Source organism: Lissotriton helveticus, chromosome 8 (genome assembly GCF_964261635.1).
Source record: "Lissotriton helveticus chromosome 8, aLisHel1.1, whole genome shotgun sequence".
Classification (NCBI taxonomy): domain Eukaryota; kingdom Metazoa; phylum Chordata; class Amphibia; order Caudata; family Salamandridae; genus Lissotriton; species Lissotriton helveticus.
This window is the reverse complement of record NC_136069.1, coordinates 172,180,310-172,203,478: the sequence shown is the minus strand read 5'-3', so window position 1 is coordinate 172,203,478 and position 23,169 is coordinate 172,180,310. Positions and strand designations below refer to the sequence as shown.

The following is a 23,169-nucleotide window of genomic DNA, read 5'->3' as shown; positions in this document are numbered from 1 at the left end:
CCCGCCAGGGCCCCTACTTGGGTCTCCGGCGCGCCAACAGGCCTCAATGGAGGGAAGTGAGTCCTCATGGCCACGAGGAAATCACATATCTTCTCCGGCGTCGCTCGTAGGCCAGGGACCAAAGGGTATGGGCCTAGGAGCGGCTCCGGTGGAGCCGCACGGGCGGTGTCGCCCGAACACTCAGCCGCGTCCCACGAGCGGAGTCAAAAGAGCGATGTAGCCTCTTTGACTTCTTTTTCGAATTCCTTGACTTACCGGAGGACTTGGAGCCCGACGAGTGGTGGTAATGACTCGACGAGCGACGACTGCGGCTCCACGACCGGTCCCTCGACTTCTTCCTCAACCGGGACCTTGAGCGACGCGGAGCCGACAGCCGGATCTCGAGTAGCTTACAGGACCGCTCCTGTACGAGTTTTGGAGGTTAAGGCCCGGCAGTCGGGGCACAACTTGTCATCATGGTCAGCCTCGAGGCAGTAGAGACAAAGGCGGTGGGGGTCGGTCAACAACATCAGGCGGTGACAGGCGTCGCACGGCTTGAAGCCAGGCATCCCAACGGCAGCAGGAGTCGAAATCGACTCAAAAAAGAGGTCCAAAATAGATCAAAAAAGTTAGTCAAAAAGTGACTAGAGTACTACTCTTCCCGGATCTGCGCTTGCTGGCGCAGAAAGAAGAAGAACTGACGTCAGCGCGTGAGGGTGTCGTCTAAGTATTCCGACTACGTCATCCCGGCGATTACAACTCCGACGACGGACGCGGAGCCGCAGACGACGCCTACCGACGCGCAAGGGTTCTGCTGACGAAAACTTTCCGGCTCCAGCCGGACGCCTGGGGATATTCTAAGGTAAGGAATCTAACACTAACCGGTTTCTCTAAGATATAATTTTACACACCATTGGTCTCGGATTTAGTCATTGAGAGTGTGTAATTAATTCTTGCCTGTGTGCGTGCAACACATTCTTAGCACTGCCCTCTGATAAGCCTAACTGCTTGCCCACACTACCACAAAAGAGATCATTAGTAATATCTACTTGAGGCTCTGTAAAGCCTCTGGGAGATTGAAGCAGTCCCTCACCTGGGTGACACTGCCTTTGAGAAAAACTTTCTCTGGTCTTCACATTTTAACTTTGTAAGCTGAAAATTGCCATTCTGTTTTATAAAAAAGCTGCAGTCTCCAAGGATAAAATAAACTAACCAGTTGGTAACTTGATATTTAATGTAGAAAAAAAGATATGTCTTCATTTAAAAAAAATGCCAATACCGGAGCCCTTTACTAGAATCATAGTCCTCTTTCATTTACTCTGGTTTTTGTCAGCAGTTTTCTGCAGAGCTCCACAATGCTAGCTGGCTTTACATCTAGCCCACTGTGGAAGCCCATTCTCAGAGGAACAGGCATGCTTCACAACCACAAAGCAGAAAGTGGTTACTTGTTTTTTTTTTTTAGCACTTGTTCTACACATTGCTCACATCAAGTGAAATCCATTACTGAGATTCTTACTACCAAACAACAACATGCTGGACCGTTGATATCTTTTAATGAGGCTCTGGTGGCTACATTGTAAGCTGTACGAACAAGTTACTTACCTTTGGTAACACCTTATCTGGTAGAGACTAGATATATCTGTAAGAGACATTAGTTAGTATTAGATTCCTTACCTTAGAATATCCCCAGGCGTCAGACTGGATCCGGAAATTTTTGCGTAGCAGTACCCTTGCGCGTCGGTAGGCGTCGTCTGCGGCTCCGCGTCCGTCGTCGGCGCCGTGATGACGTCGTCGGATTACTTAGACGCCGCCTCCGCGTGCTGACGTCAGTTCTTTTTTCCGCGCCAGCAAGCGCAGATCTGGAAAAAGCAGTCCTTACCTTCTTTAGCTCCACGTCTGTTGGCGGCGTCATCCGCGCTGGAGTGACATCACGGTACCTAAATAGGCGCTGCCCAGGCGCGCTATGTCAGCTACTTTTTCAGGGGTAGCTCTTTTCCAGATCAGCGCTTGCTGCTGTGGAAAAAAAAAAACAGACCATTGCATGCCTGGGTGGCATCTATATAGGTACTGCGATGTCACTCTGGTGCGGACGATGGCAACGACAGATGCGGAGCCGATGGATGCCACCTACTGGTGCGCAGGGACACTGCTAGAAAAATCTTCCAGATCCAATCTGACGCCTGGGAAATTAAAAGGTAAGGAATCAGCGGCTAGAAGCCTATCAGATAGAAAAGGTCCCATTATTAGACAAAGATCATTATACAGGTGGCTACAAAGTTAAAACCAGTTCCTTCGGACCACGTGTAAATGTAAATGTATTGCGACTTATATAGCGCACGTATCACCCGAAGGCATCAAGGCGCTTGCTTAGGGAACCCGTCCTGGTATTCCCCTGTGAGATACCCCGGCAGGGTATCCACAAGGTGAAAGCCAGGCATCCCGCCGCGAGGGGCCGTAGTGGAGATTAAGCAAGCTATTGCCCAGAGACGCAGAGTGTGACCCCGTGAGTCGAGTAGGCACCGGAGCGCGAATTGTCGAGTCCGTGGAATTTTTGAGCCCGAGACCCGCCGAGGCGGGGAATCGAACCCTGGTCCACGGCCGATCTCAGCTTCCGGGTCTGCCGCCTCTAACCACTGAGCCACGCTTCTCCACCTAGGAAGTTAAAACCAGTTCCTTCAGACCAGGGCTTTTGGCCTGCTCAGCTAATCATAGAACATTTAAGAGCTCATTCATCTTCTGCCAAGCTGAAGCCTAACACTTTGACAGTTTTGCATGACTGATTGTCAAAAAAGCCGGAAGATGTAGGAAAGTATGATTTTTCTGGCATAGATATCCCCACTGTTTGCCTGGTGTCCGTGTGTTTTGACCGTAGTTTACTGGGATCTTGCTAACCAGGACCAGTGGCAGTGCGCTCTCCTCTAAATTCCATGGTAAGTACTTTGTAACCCCACAATTGTCATACTGGGGTACCCTTGTAAGTCCCTAGTATATGGTACTTAGGTACCCAGGACATTGGTACACCAGGGATCTCCCAAGGGCTGCAGCATATATTATGCCACCCATGGGAGCCCCTGCAAATTGTGCCTGCAAAACTGCCTATTGCAGTCTGCGTGAAATGGTACCTGCCCCTGTCACTTTGTATATAAGGTTTCCCTTTTATCCTAGTCACTGCACTCTAAACTTAGAAGTCACCCCTAAGGTAGGCCCTTCAGTCCAACAGCAAAGCGCTTGGTTCGAAGTGTGTGGGTACCCCTGCTTCAGCAGGGGTATCCCTACAAACCCCGGACTCCATTCTCTAGGCTTTGTATGTGAGGGACAGCTAATATAAGATATGCAGAGGACACTGGCAAGTCGAGATGTCCAACTACATAATGGCTGCCCCGAACCTGGTCATGTTTGATATCAAACGTGTTGCGATCATAAAACTAGGCAGATTCCAGTTTGTTACACAATACCATGAACTGGGGGGCTCCTTAGAGGACTCCGCCATACCTACCTGTGTAGCCCTACAGGGTCTGCCTGCCAGCCCCCTCTGCTGCCGACAGTGTTCTGCCTCACTGCTGATGAGCTTAACTAAGGTGGGGGAAGCTGAACAAATGATTTCCTGCGAAGGAGAGGTGGGATCTCATCTCCTTTAGAAATAGGTAGGGTGGGGGTGCTTTTGAGTACTTCCAGGCTGCACTGAAGGACACATTTGGTGCTGTACTTGCATGAACCAGTTTTGCCCAGTTCAGGGGCTCCCATCTTGGCATGAAACCACAAAAAGGACAGAGGAGTGTCCACCACCCTGTCCAGCTCCTCCCTAGAGAGTTGCCCAGAGCTCCTCCAGGTGGCCACTTGATTCTGCAATGTTGAATCTTGGCCCTGAGAGCCTCTGACTGGCTAGGACAGCGGAGTAACGTCCCTGGTACCCTCGGATAGGCGGGTCACCACAGAAGTGGTTCCCCCTGAGAGTAGGACAACAACTTCAAGATCCAACTGCTTGTCATCTGAAAACTATTCAAAGACTCTACGGATCTACGACAAGACTGCTGTAGGATCTACAAGGCTGCTTTCAGTGGGAAGATTCTGCGGCATCTTATTCCCTTCTGCAACTCTGTGGCCTTGCATCCTCTGAGTCATCAAAGCCAGAAGGAATCTCCAACATCGACGACCCGTTTACTGATCCTGTTGTCCAAAAGACATCGCCCGGTTGTGCAACACAGGTGGTGGTTTGCTGGTTCTTCAGAGGCCTGCCCAGCCTTCCCTGTAACTTGGGCAACTGTAATGACTCTCCAGCCAACTTCTGTATGCAGTTGCCAAGACTTGTTGGATCTCTTCACAAAAGATCTTCAAGCTCCAAGAAGCCCCGACCTCCAGCATTGCACAGCTCAAAGAACAACGTCCTGCCTGTATCCTCTGCATCGTGGGCCTTCAGCTCCTGTGTGCTGATGAGGCTTCCCTGCGAATGCTGCCAGAGGGTTCTCGAGGGGGCTCCATTGATTGCTGCTGGCTCTCCTGCGTGCTGAGGAATGGCTCTGACTTTTCCTTGCTGGGTTAGGCCCACAGACCTTGCTCGTCCACAACACAGCATCTTCCGCAAACCATTGTTTGCGCTTGCCAAGGCTTGTTGGTGGTGCTGCTGGCCACTGACCTTCCTGCACTCGTTGACCAGTGTGGGACAGCTTGTGTACGGCTCCTGTGCTCCTGCATTGTCGCCCGGGCTTCACAACCTCACCGTGCTACCGCAAGAACCTCCAACAAGGGCTGATATTGTGCTTGCGTGCCTTCTGGACACTTCTGGGTGGTTTGGACTCTGTCCCCTCTGCTTTCAGGTTCTTCTCATCTGGATTGGACATCCTGGTTCCACAGGACTCTGTACCAGCTGCTCATCCACGAAGCTCCATTGGCGTCTTCTGGCAATCCCTATACTACTTAATCCCTATGCACCTGGGTCCCTAGTGGAAGTATCCTGGTTCACGGGGTATGCATGGGGCGAGTGGCTCTCCAACCTTCCTTGATCCAAGTGGTTCCTTCAGGGTCTTTTGGGAAGGGTTGTAGAACTGTACAAATCTATAAACTATAAACAATTACCCTGTGTTATTCTTTGGACGTTTGACCTGGTTTAACCACTCTGCACCCGGGTGCCTTAGAGTCCCTGGTAACTCAACTTGGGTGGTTCCGTGCTCCTCCTCAGGTCCTCCATCCTTTGGTATTAGTCCTGTTCTGGTACTTAACTCACATTGCACTATTTTACTATATTGTTTGGCTCCATGGATGGGCCCTATGTGTTTTCTTAAGCTACTTAACTGTTTCTGAAGTATTTCTTAGGTGTAGTTGATATCTTCGGATAGGACATATACCAAGTTAAATACCAAGTTAGTTTCTAGTTTGTTAATAAATGCAAAGTATTTTTGTTCTCACCTGGTGTGGTCTTTCTTGTGTGAAAAGCTTACTGATGAACTATATTGATAAATGCATCGGCTTTACACCCCCCTGAATAACTCTTTATTGCTCTCCACAGCTACCCCTTGAGAACTCTGGTTTTCAGGGACCTAAACACAATCACTAACGGTTGCCTGGACACAGTGCCTCCCTCGCCACAGGTGGGCAATATATACTGAGCTGGCCTCCTACAGAAGATATGCTTTCAGAAGCTTTGTTCCAAGAACTTTTAACACCTCTGACTAAGAGGAAGTTTTGCTAACTCTTTGTGAGACACAACAGATCAGTAACCACTTTAACCTAACCGAAACCCTAAGTGGTCCTTTTACACGTTTTCCTAAATAATGGCAAGGAATCAGCTAAGAAGGCAATGCTCAGAGGCAGAAACCACAGGTGCTTCTGAGATGCAATACAAGAATACTTTCAACTGGTCCTTCAGGTGACATCAATAACGAAATTAGCTGATACACCACAGTTTCTTTTTGGACAGAGAGCATCCAACTCATTAAAACGATTTAAGCTGAGCCACAGCCTATGTTTAGTTTATACTCACCACCCAAGACTTAAAATAACCAGTAAGGGAAGGCCTGAGGGACAGTTAACAATACTGGCCACATAAACCACAATGAAGACCTGCATTTTTTTAATCTAATGGGGTAGACGAGTTTCAAGAAGTTAAACACATCAGCATATACCCTATCCATCAACTTACAAACCATTTGGACAATTTTTTTCAGAATTGCTGAGATGATCCTGAAGGACAAGTGCCTTTATGTATGAAAAATACCTGAAAACATACCTCATTAGAATTTTTTTTTACGGCGTTCGGTATCCACTTAACCAGTGTTCAGACTACTATACTTGTGGGTTGGAATCCGTGGTGAAGAATACTTTTCGAATTATCTGAAAAAGCTGAATAACGTACCTGTCTGCTTTAACGCAGAAGACCCATTTCTTTTATTTCTTAACAAGCTGTGGTTAATTTTTCTGAGATCATTTAACTTATCACTGTAACGTGAAGATGATGATGCCATAGCTATTTTCTTAGAAGCTTCTTCTGAATTACTGTAACTGGTGGAAGACTCTTCTGAAGAGGATGATGTATTTGAGGACTCTTCTTCCGATTCACTTTCTGAATAAAACATATTTCCAATTAAAAAACTGCCAATCTTTTCTGAAAATCTATTTCAGCATGTAAGTAGCATTCATTACAAAACAAAAACACAAACTAAATTAAATTTTTCTAGTGACGAAACCAACTAATTTTATTTATTAATACAGGAATCTGTTGCCTGTCGGAGCAAGCTACCTGAATGTGAGCAAAAGAATGAATATTCGTTCAATTTTCTGCTCACAGTTTTGAGGTACAAAAACATTTTGCAACAATAAGCTGGATTTAGGAACTGCCCCTGAAATCTGGCTCATGAAGATAGCTTCATCTCACAATAATTTGGGATGCTTTTGCGGTCTAAAAAAGAGGGGGACTTAGAATGATCGAAAAGAAGATGCGGAGTAAATAGATATCCCCTTCACCACTTCTGAAAATCTGTTAATTTGTTTAAACAATTCTGCTTTTTTAACGCCCCCAAAAGTTGTCAGTTTTTTTTAAAATGCACTAATGAACAATTTACTTACCTTCGGTAACAATATATCCATAAGAGAACTATATTACTTATAGATTAGAATAGAATTACCCCCAGGTGTCAGGCTGGATCTGGAGAATTCTTTCCATAGCAGTACCCCTGCTCGTCGGTAGGTGGCCCCGGCGACTCAGAGTCCGTCGTCGGCATCGTGGTCGCCGGGATGACGTCACGGTAGATATGTAGACGCGCCCTCGCGCGCTGACGTCAGTTCTGTACACGTCTTTCCACGCCAGAAGTGCAGAGCCATGGAAGACACTGACCACTAGTGCACCAAACTAGGGCCCTTTAAGGGAGTCCATATCCCTAGAAGTCAGTTTGCAGAACGGGAAATGGGTAAGGAATCTATAACTAATATATGTCTCTTACAGATATATTGTTACCGAATGTAGGCAATTTGTCCATCTGAAAGAGACTATTAGTTATAGATTCCTTACCTTAGAATACATAACCCCAGCAATACCAACCCCGGAGGTGGGTTTGCGAACTAAGTTCACAACAGAAAGTCCTAGAGAACTGAACGGCCAAAGAAGCAGTCTCTCTGGACTTCACTATCCAGGCAATAATGTTTAGTGAACGTGCGCAGCAATGCCTACGTGGCTGCCTGGCAGATGTCACTGAGGAGGACTCCATGTCCCAAAGCAGTAGTGACTGCTGTCGCCCTGGTGGAATGGGCGACGGCAGACCTACCGGAGGCTCCTTTTTCGCTAAGGAGTAACAGATCTTAATGCAAAGGATGACCCATTGAGAGATGGTCAGTTTTTGCACGACCTGACCTTTCTTGGTGCCCAGATAGCCCACAAAGAGTTGATTGTCCACCTGGAATTGTTTTGTGTGATCCAAATAAAATGATCACGCACATTTTGGATCTAGACGGTGGAGTCTCTCCTCCTCCTTTGAACCTTTGAAGGATGAGGGCGCGGGAAGAAGTTGGGCACAGTGATGATCTGTCCTATGTGGAAAGAGGTAACCACTTTGAGGAGAAAAGAAGCCCTTGTCTGGATCAACAGCAAGGAAAGGAAGTTTAGAAGATAGAGCCTGAAGCTCACTCACCCGATGAGCAGAGGAGATAGCAACCAGAAAAGCAGTCTTTAAGGTCAAGCGTCTGAGAGGATAATTATGCAGTGGCTCGAAAGGAGCACACATAAGGTAAGTTAAGACCAGATTCAAGTCCCACTGGAGCATTAGGAAAGGAATAGGAGGAAAGAGATGAGTAATGCCCTTAAGAAATCTATTTACAATAGGTGTCTTGAAAAGAGAAGGCTGATCAGGAAGGTAAAGAAAGGCCAAAATGGCCGAAAGATAGTCTTTAAGGGTGCCCTGAGCAGAGCCCTGCTGGGCCATAGATAGAAGAGGTGAACCTCTGAAAGAGGGGCAGAAAGGGGATCCACAGCCTATGCTGTGCACCATGCTTCCAATTTGTTCCATTTACAAGCGTATACCATTTTAATGGAGGGACACCTGGCTGTCTATAGACTTTGGGAGGAAGGTCAAAAGCTGTCAACTGTCGCCACTCAATCTCTACGCAAGGAGGTGCAGGCTGGACAGGTTCGGGTGGAGGACCGTCCCCTGCTGCTGCAAAAGAAGATCCTCTCGAAGAGGCAGTTTGATCGGAGGTTCAATGGCCATGTGTAGAAGCTCAGGATATCAGACTCTTCATGCCAAATCCGGAGCCACTAGAATGACTTGGTCCCGGTCGCGCTTGATCTTCTTCAGCACTCTGGGCAGAAGTGGTATAGGCGGAAAGGTGTTTAGAAGACCGCAATTCCACTCACAATGAAAACCGTCGCCGTGCGAGTGTAGCATTGGAAATTCCAACGCGCAGAAGTGCTGACATTGCGCATTCTCTTCGGTGGCTAACAGATCTAACCAAGGCTCCCCCCACTGCTGAAAGAGACCTTGCACCACCTCCGAGTGAAGACGCCATTTGTGATCAATCATGCAACGGTGGCTGAGTTTATCCGCCCTGGCATTCAAAGAACCTGCCAGGTGTCGAACCACCAGGGACATGCTCTGATGTTCCAGCCATGTCCTGAGGCGGAGGGCCTCTTGACATAGGGTCCACGACCCGCCCCGCCTTGTTTGTTGCAGTACCACATGGCGGTGGTGTTGTCCGTGGACACCTGCACAACTCTTCCCCAGACAGAGGGAAGGAATGCTTTGAGTGCAAGACGAATCGCCTGAAGCTCCAGAAAGTTGATGTGGACCGGACTCCACCGGAGAACAGAGGCCTCTGATCTCCACCTCTCCCATGTGGTTGCCCCATCCCAGAAATTATGCATCGGTTGTGAGAAGTTGGCCTGATATATGATGCTCACTAGTTCTAGTGATCACCTTGTATCAGTCCAAACAACCCTTATGGTGATTGGTTGTAAGTCAACCTTATAGACCAGCTATCCTAATGGGAGCATGGACAAAGCAGTCTTAGGCTAAACTCTTTTGGCATGTGAAGCCAGCTGTTTTACCACAATATAACCCCTTGAATACCAGATGAAAGGACACCACACAGGTTGTTATGAAAATAAACAGTATATTTATTATTAACAACACCTCTGAACTCTTTATGAGGTCAGAGGGCTAAGCACATGACAATCTCTTAAGAAAAATACGATAAGTTGCACAAAATTACAATGGTGCCCTAGGGGCACGACAAACCATATACTAAGTAAATGGAATGTGAGAGTCAATGGAAGAAATGGAGCTGTCCAGAGGCTGCAGGACCGCTGGGACTACGCTATCCTAACCTGTGGTAAGTAATAGGAGGCCCACGGTTCGCGGGTGCAGAGTGTGAACTCACACGCGGGATGCGTAACAACGTCTATGGACAGTACAGTTCAAGTTAAAGGTAAGTACGGACAATCCTGACTAGTTAGGACTAAAACGACTGTGGAACTGGACACTAGGACAGTTAAACTACCCTTGAGCACCGAAATGCTCTTGTTACCTCACCCACGGGCGCATAGGTGTCAAAGTGTGTCGGGTTCTCGCGTTGTAGTCAATGGAGCCTGAAAGAAAAGATGCTGCAGGCGACCAGGAGGAAGATGTCCGGTGCGATCCAAGGGTGGATCGGTGAAGAAGAGTGTAGGAGAGTGGGGTCTGCAATCCTATGGTCACCCCAGATTTTTGCTTTTTGCTTCACTGGTTTACGACTTTCCCTGGCTGTGGGCCTGCTAATCAGACCCACAGCCTAGCTGTTCTCTCTCTAAATTGACAACAATGTACTTTAGGTGCATTTACCAATTGGTACTGGGCCACCTTATCAGTCCCTGTACCCAGGGCCTAGGTGTACCCAGGGCCTACCAGGGGCTGAAGCATGTATTATGCCACCCCTGGCTGGCCATCTAAATCTGACACAACTGGCTGCATGACAGCTGGGGCAAGGTGGTGTAAACACCCTTTGCTGTAGATATAGTATACCTATATCTAACCCTAAAATGGACACATATATTCCTATCAGTCACTCAAGTTCAAAAGACCTTTATTCGAATTTCATAAAATTCATAAAAGTACCGATTAAAGCAATAATTCATTAAAATATAGTACATACAAACAAATAAATAAAAGAATTATACAGGAAAACATTCTAAAATGTTATACAGTAACAATAAAATAGGTTCCATTTCATTGCATTATATACAAAGTGACACCAATATGGCTAGTTTTTGATTTCAGGGGTTTTCCATCGTCTTACGCGTTCGTATAGCCATTCTTAAAAAAGTGCTGGTGCAAAAAGTCAATTCTTCAGTGTCCAAAGTGAGCAGCATTGTATATGATTCTTTAAGAGTGAGAGGTCTGTGTTTTTTAAAATAGGGGGTTAAAACCCATTTGATAAATCTCAAATAAAATTTACAAAAAAATAAAAAGTGCAAGTCATCTTGAGTGCTCATACCATCACAGGGACAGGGGGTAAAATCAGCACTATGTCGATACCCCAGAGGAAATGACAGCAAAAATTTAACGGTGCCTGCCCTCAATCGAAACAATAGAGCTCTCTCCCAGCTAGACATAGGAAGGGAGAGATAGGGGGGGAGAGCTTGCCCACACAGTCCATTTTCTATATATTTCATGACACTTGATTTCTTGGATTCTCTTCCAATGTGACCATTTCTGTAAAGTGCATATAGTGCATTTTGAACCTCCACTTTGTCATTTGGTTCAATTGACATTGGGTCGCTAAACAAGGTACCCCTATCAACTTCATTAAGTGATTTAGAAACTTCTCTGAACCAAGGAATCTTCATACCATGTTCGCAATTTAGACAGTCCTTAATGATATTTTGTGTAAGGATGGCAGCATCATTTCACCAGAAAAGAGCTGGTCTGGCTCTAATAAAATCGCTTATATAGGGAAGATTTAGTTCTTTGTGACAGATGAAGTCAGATGAGGAAATCGGGGCACCCAGCACTTTCCTACAAAAGCGGTTTTCCTCTCTTTGAATACATGTACTGCTTCCCAACCCCCATACCTCTGCTCCGTACGTAGCAACAGGTGAACATTGCAATTTAAAAATCTTTAAAATAGCCTTAGTGGCACCAATTTTCTTTGGGCGAGGGAGGCTCAACACAGAATTGTTGGCTTTCGAGAACTTGCTCGTGGCGTGGGCCAAATGCCCACTCCAAGAGCTGTTCGCAGCGAAAACCAACCCTAAATAAGGGAAATTAGGAACAGATTCTAATTTATCTGTGCCTATTCGAATTGTGTTTAGTTTCCTTTTGCCTAGGCCGCAGGACATGATAAAAGATTTTTTTAAATTCACCTTCAGGTCCAGATCCTCCATAAATTTTACAAAACAGTATACCAGAAGACGAAGAGCATTTGGGGTGCGGGCCATAAGCACCGCATCGTCTGCGTATAAAAGCACGGGTAAAGGATTACCTAAAATCATTGGGACATCTGATGTGGCATTTTTCAAACAATTAGACAGGCCATTAATATAAATGATGAACAACAGGGGTGCTAAAACGCACCCCTGTCTCACCCCCCTCCCTATCTCAATAGCTCCCGAGACCTCTCCACCCATCCCAATACGTACCCGGGCTTTCAGGTCAGTATGGAGATAGGCTAAAAATCTAACAAGGGTGTCATCAAGACCATTGGATGAGAGAATTGACCACAGCTTAGATCTATTTACAAGATTGAAAGCAGTTGAAAGATCCATAAAAGCGAGGTAGGTAGGGGATGAGCAGGCAATGCAATATTTATCAATTATCAATTTCAAATTTAAACATTGCTCCACTGTTCCTACCCCGCTCCTGAACCCCATCTGGCAGGGATCCAGGAAGTCAGTATCAACCGCCCATTCCAATACCCTATTGTAAATTATACGTCCTAGGACTTTTAGGGTATTGTCCAAAAGGGAAATAGGGCGATAGTTTGCTGGATCTGACCTATCTCCCTTTTTATAGATTGGGACAATAATGCTGGTGGCCCAAGTGGCTGGCATGGCTACTTGTGGGAGACTATTAAAGATGTTAAGAAGTATAGGTGTCCACAAGTCGACATTATGTTTGATAATATCGATAGGGAGACCATCTGGTCCAGGTGCTTTATTTCCTAGACTTTCCCTTATAGCTATCTTAACTTCATGATCCAAGATCTTTAAACCATCCGATTGGTCTAGATTAGGGAGAAGATACTCATCAGACCCCTCAAGAGGGGCTGCATATATTTTAGAGAAATGGCTCTCCCATGCTGTACTTGTTATATTACAGCCAATTTGGGTGAGCTCTTTGCCCATTTCCCTCGTTTTTCGGACGGCGGACCAGAATGGACCACTGCCACCCAAATTTGCACTAATTAACGAAGAGTCCCAATGATTGGACAGTAGGTTAGCCTTCCTTACCGATATTTTCTCCTTGTAGTTTTTCCTGGCGGCTTGCACAGCGGCTCTGCACCTTGGCTTGGCAGAGAGTACTTTTCTTAACTCTCTGTTAGCCAAGGAGCAAGATGAGTCAAACCACCTAGGCTCTTTGCATTCTTTGGGGAGTGGGACTGACAGGAAGGTTTTAATAGTGTGACATAATGCTTCAAAATCTGCAATTAGTTTCTCATGATTACCAGTGGGGGACAAACATGATTTTATCAAATGTGGGTATAACGTTTGTACGCTATCTAGAATAGCCTCACAGTCAATTCCTCTCCATTTCAATCGGAGGCCATCAATTGAAGGTGTAATATCCCTTGCTCCGTTTAAAATCATATAAATTGGACTGGATACAAAATTTAAAATCACCAGCAATGGATTATGATCACTAAATGAGGTTTGCACCACGGAAGTTTTTGCTATACAGTCAGTTAAAAGTGGTGAAGTGAATACATAATCATTAGTAGAGCTACTATCCCCACTGATAAACGTGGGGGCATAAGAGGAATTCACATTGTGCCCTACCCTCATAGCATCAGCAAGGTTGAATTCAGTTAATATTTTAGACAATTCTGATCCCCCTGCGATCTACTGAGTCAAGGCAGATAGGATCATCAGACCTGTAATACTCTGTTAGTTTCACATTGAAATCGCCCCCTATTAGAATGCCAGTGTTAGTGTCTACTAATGAGGAACATTCAAGCATACTTAAAACCTTAGATAATGCCAAGAAGTTTTTGTTCGGTACACAATAAAAATCATTGTTATAAAAATTAATTAAATAAATCGTGGTCTTTGACTTTAGCTTATATTCAAGAATTTGGATATTAGGATTAACAGAGTTATCAATCTGCAAATCTCTGATTGTACCACCTGTCAGAATTCTGATCCCTATGAATAAGCCACCCACTGCTCGACCAAATCTAGGTTAGGGTGATGTTAAACTAAAACAGTGATATCCCTCTATATACAAATTCCCTACAGCCCATGTTTCTTGAAACATAAGAATATCCACATCATTAATTATCTCAATCCATGCAGGGTCCAACAACTTAGCTTCCAGTCCCGCAACATTCCAACTTAAAATCGATAAGCCATAAGCATTACAACATTTACCCAGTCTGCTCCCAGTATTCCTAATTTTTTTTTTTTGATGGGTTGACTTCTGGGGGATGGGCAAAATGCTGTTAATAGACATGGTTTCTGTGGGATCAATCAGGTCGTGACAAGCTGCAACTGAAGCTGGAGATCCCTCCAGTTTACTGATTGCAGCTTGTCCATACATTTCATTTTTAGCCGGTATACCCAGTCAATCCTGTTCATCTAAGTTAGAAAAATATTCGAATCGGTTGTAAGTAGGAATGTTGAATGTTGTTGGTGTGAACTGATAAGGGTCAGGAACTGGGTAGGACCTTTCTCTGTAGTTGTGTTGGTGCATGGTTGGGAATTGTGGATAATGGGGAAAGTGAGGGACAGAGATTGACATTGTTGGCTGATTCCGCAAGTTGTGGCTATTCATATGATTGACATTGGGCTTCTGATTCTGAATAAAAAGCGGTGATTTAATCCTTGCTCCAAAATTCATTTCATGATAAGGAGTTGTGGGGTGACTAGCCTGTTCGGGAGGTATCAAATGTCTATAAAAATATCCTAATGGAAGGAGTGTGGTGTTGAATTCCCATGGAGAGGGTGATGGGGCGCTAGCAAGTGTTTTCTCTGCCCATTGTTTTTTTTTTTAACGCTTATGGTAACACAATCGCCCTCAAACTTTTTCCTGAGTGGGCCTATCCAACCCACTCGCTGAGTGTTAATAATCTCCCTTGCACCATCTATAGGAAAATTGCAGTTTGCAATTAACCAGTGTAAGGTTTTATTTTTAAGAGATGAAAAGGTTTCATCCTGATCCTTCCTTAATTTGGTGACATTTACCAACACCAATACATACGCTCCGCATTCTGGTGGGAGATTGATGCGGGAGGGAACTTGCTTAATTATTTTTTGTGGCGGTTGGTCCACAGGGGAACTACTTGCAAAATTCGTGGGTTGGCCAGTAGTAGTCGCATTTAATTTTTTAGTAATCTGGTCCTTCCTTTTATCCGGAGCTACGTTGTTAATGCTAATGGTAGCTGCTGGCTGACTGATAGATGGACCCTTCAGTATCGCTGATGCAGCTGAGACTTTGGGTTTAGCATTAATGTTTATGGTTGGTGCTTGCGGAGTATTAGGTTTGGTGCCAACTGATTTATTGGAACTAGAGTTTGATGCACCATTTACAACACGTTCTTTATGTAAATTCTTGATAGGGATACTCAGATCGGCTATTTGCTTTTCGATCCGCGTAAGCCTACTTTCAATTGGAGATAAGTAAATACTTAATAATTCGGCCAACCTTTCCAACATGCGGTCATTAGCACTTTCAATGTTATCATTAATGATATCATTATTAGCTAACATTCCATCCTGCTGCTCCTTCTCTCTATCATCCTCCTGAATAGTCTCTGTAACTCTGGTTATATTTTGATTAAGATTAGGGTTAGATCCTTTCACAATTTTTCTTTTTGTCGGGCCATACTTTCTAACCTTTATAGGCTTTATAGGCCGGGACTTTAGTGCATATACTTTCTGTTTTTGGATAGCCCTTCACGTCTACCTCTTAGTTGCCTTATGTTGTCAACAGGTATTTCTTCGGGGGTAGGGTTGATACATAGATCTGGGGTCTTCTCCAAGTCCATACTTATGTCTGTGTCTGAATCTATCAGAGGGATAGAGGCTGATAAGTTTACCTCACTTGGGATGGTATGGGTTTCGGCACAATTGTTTACTAGAGGTCTGATATTATTTGGCAAGACCTGAACAGGTGTGGTAGCGCCAGCAATAAGACCAAGGGAAGAGCGCCTAGCGTGGGCCAGATCTTGGGAGACCCTACGCTCTAAGAGCGAAATACCCTGGTTTATGGCGTCATTGGCCTTAGTGATGAAATTGTCTATAGGACCAATTACTGGACCAACCCCCGCAGTGGCTGTTTTGCTGCGACTGCCCCTTGGAGACATAGTAGAAAAAGCGTATACTAGGCCAAAAACAATATATGCTAGCGTTTGTTGGGCAGAACAGTAATAATTAACAATAAACAGAGCAGGTATAATAACCCAAAAGCTGGGGAGGAGAAAAACTTCCACTCAAGGAACAGAACAAGGTAATTGTGGGCCAGCATGCGGGTACACCCAGCTACAATGTGGAACAAAGTCAATGACACACGATTCTCATACAGAGTGTGTCTTTAGCGGTCCAAACAATTAAACTGGGATGATAGTAGGGAAGTGGCCCCGTCCCGGCCTCCTTGTGCCACTGAGGGCCACAGAGGGCCCGTCCTTTGCCCGGGCTTCGCCTCGGGCGCTCCCGCGGGCGCGACTCGCGGGGCGAGAGGGCGCAGTGTGCTATGTACCGCCTCCTGGCGCTCTGCACCCGTCACGGTGCGCCGCCGCCCCCGAGGCTTCTGGGTAGTGTAGTGCCGTTGCCCTCACGGCTGCCCGGTGGCAAGGAAGTCTCCCGGCGCTTCCCTTCGGCCAGGAGACCCAGAAAAGACAAGTAGGTAAGTAAACAGCACCGCCGTTTCCCTCACGGCTGCCTGCTGGCGTGATAGTGCTTCGGCTGTGGTCCCCGCAGTGCTCGCTGCCGCGGTGTGCTATGTACCGCCTCCTGGCGCTCTGCACCCGTCACGGTGCGCCGCCGCCCCAGAGGCTTCTGGGTAGTGTAGTGCCGTTGCCCTCATGGCTGCCCGGTGGCTAGGAAGTCTCCCGGCGCTTCCCTTCGGCCAGGAGACCCAGAAAAGACAAGTAGGTAAGTAAACAGCACCGCCGTTTCCCTCACGGCTGCCTGCTGGCGTGATAGTGCTTCGGCTGTGGTCCCTCATATGGAAGGCCTTATCAATCCTGAAGGCAGAGTGCTTGGAATTATGTGAGATGGTGCTCTGGCATGAGCTGAGCCCGTTTGCAGCTTGCGGAACCAAGTCCTAATAGCTGTTCCATGATAACGCTATACCATATACTCTTAAGTGCATTATCAACCTCGCGGTTAAATGCTAACTCTGGTATAACATTATCAAAACATGTCGAGTAAGGTGTCATACGATTTGGAATACTACCCCCTCGCCAATTCTGGCGACGGGGGTAGCATTCCACCCTTCTAGAGGGACACGACATGTATGTAACTGTGAACCCCGGTTAAAGTTAACTCGACCCTCAGCATCACAAAATGGATGCTGCCACCACAGACACAAGTCTGACCTCCTGCTGCTGGGAGTCCTTCCAGCGAGGATGGCTTGGACAAAGGGTTTCCTGCCTTGGGAGGTGCTAGCACCACCCCAGACAGGATTTTGTGTATTGAGGTAGGGAGGCCTGAAAGGAATGAGACATACCTGGGGCACACAAGGTGCCCTGTGCATACACCGGTTCAAACCAGTTGCTGGGGCATCCCAGCCCCAGCTCTGGCGGGAAACCGGACAAAGGATAGGGGGTGTAACCACCCCCTTCCTGGTCCCACCCAGGGGAGGGACCTAATCAGTAGTGCAGCCCCCTTTAGGAGAATAAAGGTAGGAGCTGGTCCCATTCCAAATTAGATTATCCTGAACTATTCAACAAGAAGAAACTCTGGCCTTCGACGTTCTGCTCCACACAAGACTGAAGAATCTCCCTTGTGGGCAAGGAGTGCCCACCCTGCAACTGCAGGCACCATCAAGCGTCCAGCGGCTTCACTTTGTCTTCTTCCCTCGAGGATCCAGACTTCAGAGCCCGACGAGACCCGGATTCCCAGACCTCTCCGACCTCAACTCACATCTGCAGCACAGCTGAGACCTGTGGGTGCGATGAGACACGTGGGACCGGCCATCTTGAACGAACCTGCACTTCGCTTCCAGCACGACTCCCGAGGTAAACTCGACCAAGTGCTTTGGGGACTGAGAAGCCCCAGCCCCGAGCAGCCCCTGCACCGAAGATCAGCCCTCCAGCATCCAAGAGATCTGCGTGGGGCCCTTCTGCTTGTTTGCTGCTCGACGCGTTGTCTGGTCACTTGCCGGCTGGCTAGTGGCCTCCTAGACGACGAACCTGTGAATTTCCACTGCTGATCTGGTTGCTCCAGATTGGCCCTTGCTCCCTTCCAAAAGAGGGGCACCCCGGACTCTCCTAGTCCGCACCAGACGCTTTCTTCACTCACCGCGTGGGTTGCCTTTGCCAAGGCCTGTTGAGTCCAATCCCGGATCCGACACCGCCGACAGCGAGAGCCTGCGTGGGACAGCTCGTGCCTCCATCCTGGTCATCGAAGACACCTCCTGGTCCACGTGGCTGCAGAGTCAAGCGTCCACTCTTCACCTGATCGCGACGACGACATCTGGTTCCTTCCTGGTTCCACTCCAGTCACTGGCTAGTGACTGTGAACATTGTCCCCTCTGCTTTCAGGTCTCCTTCTTCAACAATCCACCCTTGGATTGCACCGGACATCTTCCTCCTGGTCGCCTGAAGCATCTTTCTTTCAGGCTCCATTGACTTCAACGCGAGAACCCGACGCACTTTGACACCTATGCACCCGCGGCACGTGGGTGAGGTAACAAGAGCATTTCGGTGCTCAAGGGTAGTTTAACTGTCCTAGTGTCCGGTTCCACAGTCGTTTTAGTCCTACCTAGTCAGGATTGTCCGTACTCACCTTTAACTTGAACTGCACTGTCCATAGACGTTGTTACGCATCTCGCGTGCGAGTTCACACTCTGCACACGCGTTCCGTGGGCCTCCTATTACTTACCTGAAGTTAGTATAGCGTGGTCCCATCGATCCTACAGCCTCTGGACAGCTCCATTCCTTTTATCGACTTTCACATTCCACTTACTTAGTATATGGTTTGTCGTGCCCCTAGGGCACCATTGTAATTTTGTGTAACTTGTAGTATTTTTCGTAAGAGATTGTCATGTGCTTAGCCCTCTGACCTCATAAAGAGTTCAGAGGTGTTGTTATTAATAAATATACTGTTTATTTTCATAACAACCTGTGTGGTGTCCTTTCACTTGGTATTCAAGAGGTTATATTGTGGTAAAACAGCTGGCTTCACATGCCAAAAGAGTTTAGCCTAAGACTGCTTTGTCCATGCTACCATTAGGATAGCTGGTCTATAAGGATAACTTACAACCAATCACCATAAGGGTTGTTTGGACTGATACAAGGTGATCACTAGAACTAGTGAGCATCATATATCAGGCTAACTTCTCACAGTATGTACCTAGAGTACATGGTGTAAATTTAGAGAGAGTGCATCTGGGCTGTGGGTCTGATTAGCAGGCCCACAGCCACATCTAAGTCGAAAACCAGTAAAGCAAAGCAAAAAGTGGGGGTGACCATAGGAAGCAGACCCTACTCTCCTACAACATGTTATTGTATATGGTTTTATTGAAAACTTGAAACATACTCTTCATTCATGAATTCGTTCACAGCATCTAGCCTGTTTTCATATAGTGAGATTTTAAAAACACAAACTGATTCTCTGCAACAGTTTTATCTCGAACGTAACCAAAAACATTATCCATGCTTCAGAGACTAAATTATCAGCTACAATCTGCCTATGACCTTCCACTTGCTAATTAGGCAAATGCTGTTGCATTCTTCACTAGGTGCCACAACAAATACTGTTATATTGTCAAGTACACTGATCCCAAAGCAAACATTCTCTCAGTCAAACTATCCATCCACTTGGATTACTTTCAAGGAGGCAATGTGTGAAACATACTTGGCTTCACTTTGAATTTGCTGAATGCACGAAGGAAACTGTCAGTATCAGTAATTTGAACCAGTTCTGCACCTTCTGATTTTTTTTATTCTACACTCAGTAACCAACTAAAAAGCTGTTCCTAGAGCAGAGCACTATACAAATGGCACTTTAGGTTAAAACCGATCACAACAGCCCTTTCCTCTTGAACACATTTCTGATCAGTATAAAAGTGCCTTCACGCCCAGTGGGCTGAGAAGAGTAATTACTCCCAGACTGCTTGTATTTGGCTTGGAAATGGCAGCCAGTGCCACAGGCACTAGGAATAGCACTGAATGCACCACAAGATGATGCAGTGAAGAGCCGTTAAGTGGACAGTGGTCTCTCCAAAAAAAGCCTTTGACTTCACGGTTTCAACATCTGGCGTCACTGTTTTAACACCGGAACACTGAACTGAATGTTGAACTCTCTGCAGTGTCTGCGCTCTCATTAGTTGATCAATTCTGAAATCCAGTTTAGTGGCAGAGCTCTCCGACAACATCTACATTAAAAACCTACATCAATGCTGTAGAGTAGGAATTGCAGGGGTCACCGGTGAAAATTGTTGCTTTATCAGACATATCCAGGGAGTATTTCTCTTCTTAAAGAGAATGAAGAGTGCCAATATAGGTGTCACCAACATAAAAGATAACATGACCCCGCGTCCCCCTCCCACACCCACACCCACTTTTTGCTCTGAAGTAGTTAACTAAATGATTCCAGAATGGGCGCAAGGGCAGCACTAAAGTCTGCAGAAAGTATCCTCTCAAGGAATTCCGGTGTCCAGATAATCTAGAGTTAATGTGGAATCTTTAACTTTTTTTTTTCCTGTGCTTTTCGAAGCTGGCCCTCTAAAGAAATTCTGATGGTAGTTACATCCACAAGAATACCAGGAACAGCTCCTCCCTCTATAATCTTAGGGGTAAGTCTGTCTTCTGAGCCTCGTGTTTTCTTTCCAAAGAGCATTTAGTCGAAGAGATAACACGGAGGCACGGTTGAATGGTTTTGCATTTTGGCTTTTGATTGATTCCCAGACATGACACACAACAATCGTGGAAATCATCGTCTTGCACTTGCTGTAGCTGTGGGGGATTTTAAACACTGGAGGTTTCATACTCCCATATATGCAAATAAACCCACACATCAGACAGAATCAACATCTATGAAATTAAGAAATGTTTTCTAATCATTGAATGTAAAAAATGTCGGGAGAGCCATGTGAAGAAATCCTTCAAGAAAGGAGTGCTTTAGGAATACGTTTTCAAACACAAGTAAATATTAAATTACATTTTATATGGCATGGAAGAGTAAGAGTTTGAAGAGTTCAAAGGCAGCCTGCATAGGTTAAGTATCCTAGGCCGAGCTACCAATAATGTTTTGGAGACCCTCATCCACCTCTGTAATGCATTTTACAAACTTTTGAATTAGAATAATATCAAGTAGAACAATTTTGAAAGCTCCATACTAGGAGCATTCTTGTTATCAAGTATATATTTATTTTATACATCCACTTCGTACCTGATGATTCAGTTGAACTTGTACTGTTGAATACATTTCTGGCTGCTGCTTTGAGTTGAGAAGTTGGCTCATAATCATTATCACTGCAAGTACTGCTGCCAGAGGTGCTAGCGATGGCTTTAATTTTTGGGGCACAGGATGCTTTGCTTGTAGACGAAATTTTAGAAGAAACGTCATGTCTTGCGCAAAGTTTTGTTTCAGACTTAAATTTTGACTGCCCCGCTGATCTACAAAGTAACACAAAATCTTCATTACTGTTGACATCTGTTAACAAACTACTTTGTTAGAAATATACAAAGGAAAGCCAAATGAGAATCTCTAGGCAAGAATTGCCATGTTTAAAAGGGGAAGTTAATAGAAGACTTGCATATCAGTGTAAATGCAGCTAAATATAATACATATTAAATAGATGCCAATTTCAAATCAATTCACATACAGCTGGAGTTAACCAGTTAATGTCTGTATACTTTGGAAGGAGAGGTGGATAGGAACATGTAACTTATCTCAGTAATGATACAGTAGCGCTCTTAATATTCCTTATAAGAACTTTCTTCAGTTGTTCAAAACTAGATTTGGAAAACATTTCTTCAGCAATGTCATGTTGCGTAAACCAGACAAAGCTCTACTTAAATGAAGATCTGTGTAGCTTTACTGAAGTACAAGTTACTTACCTTCGGTAAGGGTGTATCTGATAGAGATGATTCTAGCCGCAGATTCCTTAACATAGAATTATCCCCAGGAGTGAGGCTGGATCGGGAAAATGTTCTTTGCCACAGCATCTCTGTGCGCCGGGGGCGGTACCTTGTGACTCAGCCCTGACGTCTGCGGTCGTGACATCAGCGAGGTCACATAAGCCCCACCCCGGCGCGCTGACGTCAGTTTTCTTCAGAGAACTTTTCTGAGCCACAACACGGAGCCATCACAAACAAAACTGTGGAGAGTATGGGAACAATGTGCGAAAAGCAGATAAAGCAGAAAAGGGAGGAACGAAAGGTGAGGAATAGCACCAGTTGAAAAGTGCCAGGCACAGAGAGCCATAGCAGTGAAAGAGCAGAGCACCACTCTGAGGAGCAACCTCGCAAAGCTAAGGCGTCATCCTCCCTGGAGGCAGAAAAAACATGTGAAAAACATCATAGCAGATGATAGAGAGTCTGCAATCACAATCCACAACAGTGAAGGGCAACAAATCCGGAACAGATAAGTAACAGCAAATTATCCCAGTACAACACCATCAAGGAGGGTCGTATCCCCTGGAAGGAACAAAAAGCTGAAGTACAGCCAATAGACCCCAACTCAGAGGACTGCAGAGGAATCTGAAACCCGAAACAATTAAAGGGAAGAAGATTAAGAGTAGGCCCCCACACTGGAAAAAACCAGGCTGTAGGGATGCAGAAGTACACATGAACCAACCGACCTTGCACCAGCAAGGAAGGGGTGGAACAATTAAACAGAACAAAGCATCCAGTCATGGAGGAAGTGAAGCAGACACTCGTAGAAGACAAGCCACCCGGAGGGAGGCGAGTGCAGAAAAACAAAGCTGAAGGTTCTCGCTGAACGGGGAGGAAGTGCGGGTCATGAAGTAATCTGCGTCTAGAATCGTCTCTACTAGATACACCGTTACCGAAGGTAAGTAACTTGTACATCTGATAGAGACTACTAGCCGCAGATTCCTTAACAGTGAATAGATACTCTAGCCATACCCAGAGGGGAGGAGGGTCTGCGAGAGAACCTCCCCAGCTTGGAAGAAACACAGGGCCCCAACAAGGGATGTGTCATGGAGACAGGAAGGGAGGCCCAACCCCACCAAGCAGAAGGAAGCAAGAACAAGGCGAAGGGAAGGCCAGGATACCCCAAGCCTACCTGAGGTACAAGGGACATTCGGCAGAAAAACCCCGGGTGGATAGACAGCTCCAAGGAAGAAAGAACCATCCCAACTCCAAGGAGAAGAGGAGGAACCGAAC

At 46.0% G+C, this 23,169-nt stretch overlaps 1 protein-coding gene across 3 annotated transcripts in view; it reads right to left on the bottom strand.

Moving 5' to 3' along the window:
* BRWD1 (bromodomain and WD repeat domain containing 1) overlaps positions 1–23,169 on the bottom strand; it is a 2,464,655-nt gene that overhangs the window by 80,477 nt on the left and 2,361,009 nt on the right. For 2 of the 3 annotated variants that reach the window (XM_078656838.1, XM_078656839.1), the window contains 2 exons: positions 21,209–21,435; positions 6,329–6,535 (listed from right to left, as the gene is read on the bottom strand). In XM_078656838.1, the coding sequence (XP_078512964.1) occupies positions 6,329–6,535; positions 21,209–21,435 (434 nt within the window). The remainder of the gene's footprint in view (positions 1–6,328; positions 6,536–21,208; positions 21,436–23,169) is intronic. The other variant, XM_078656840.1, reaches the window with a different exon arrangement.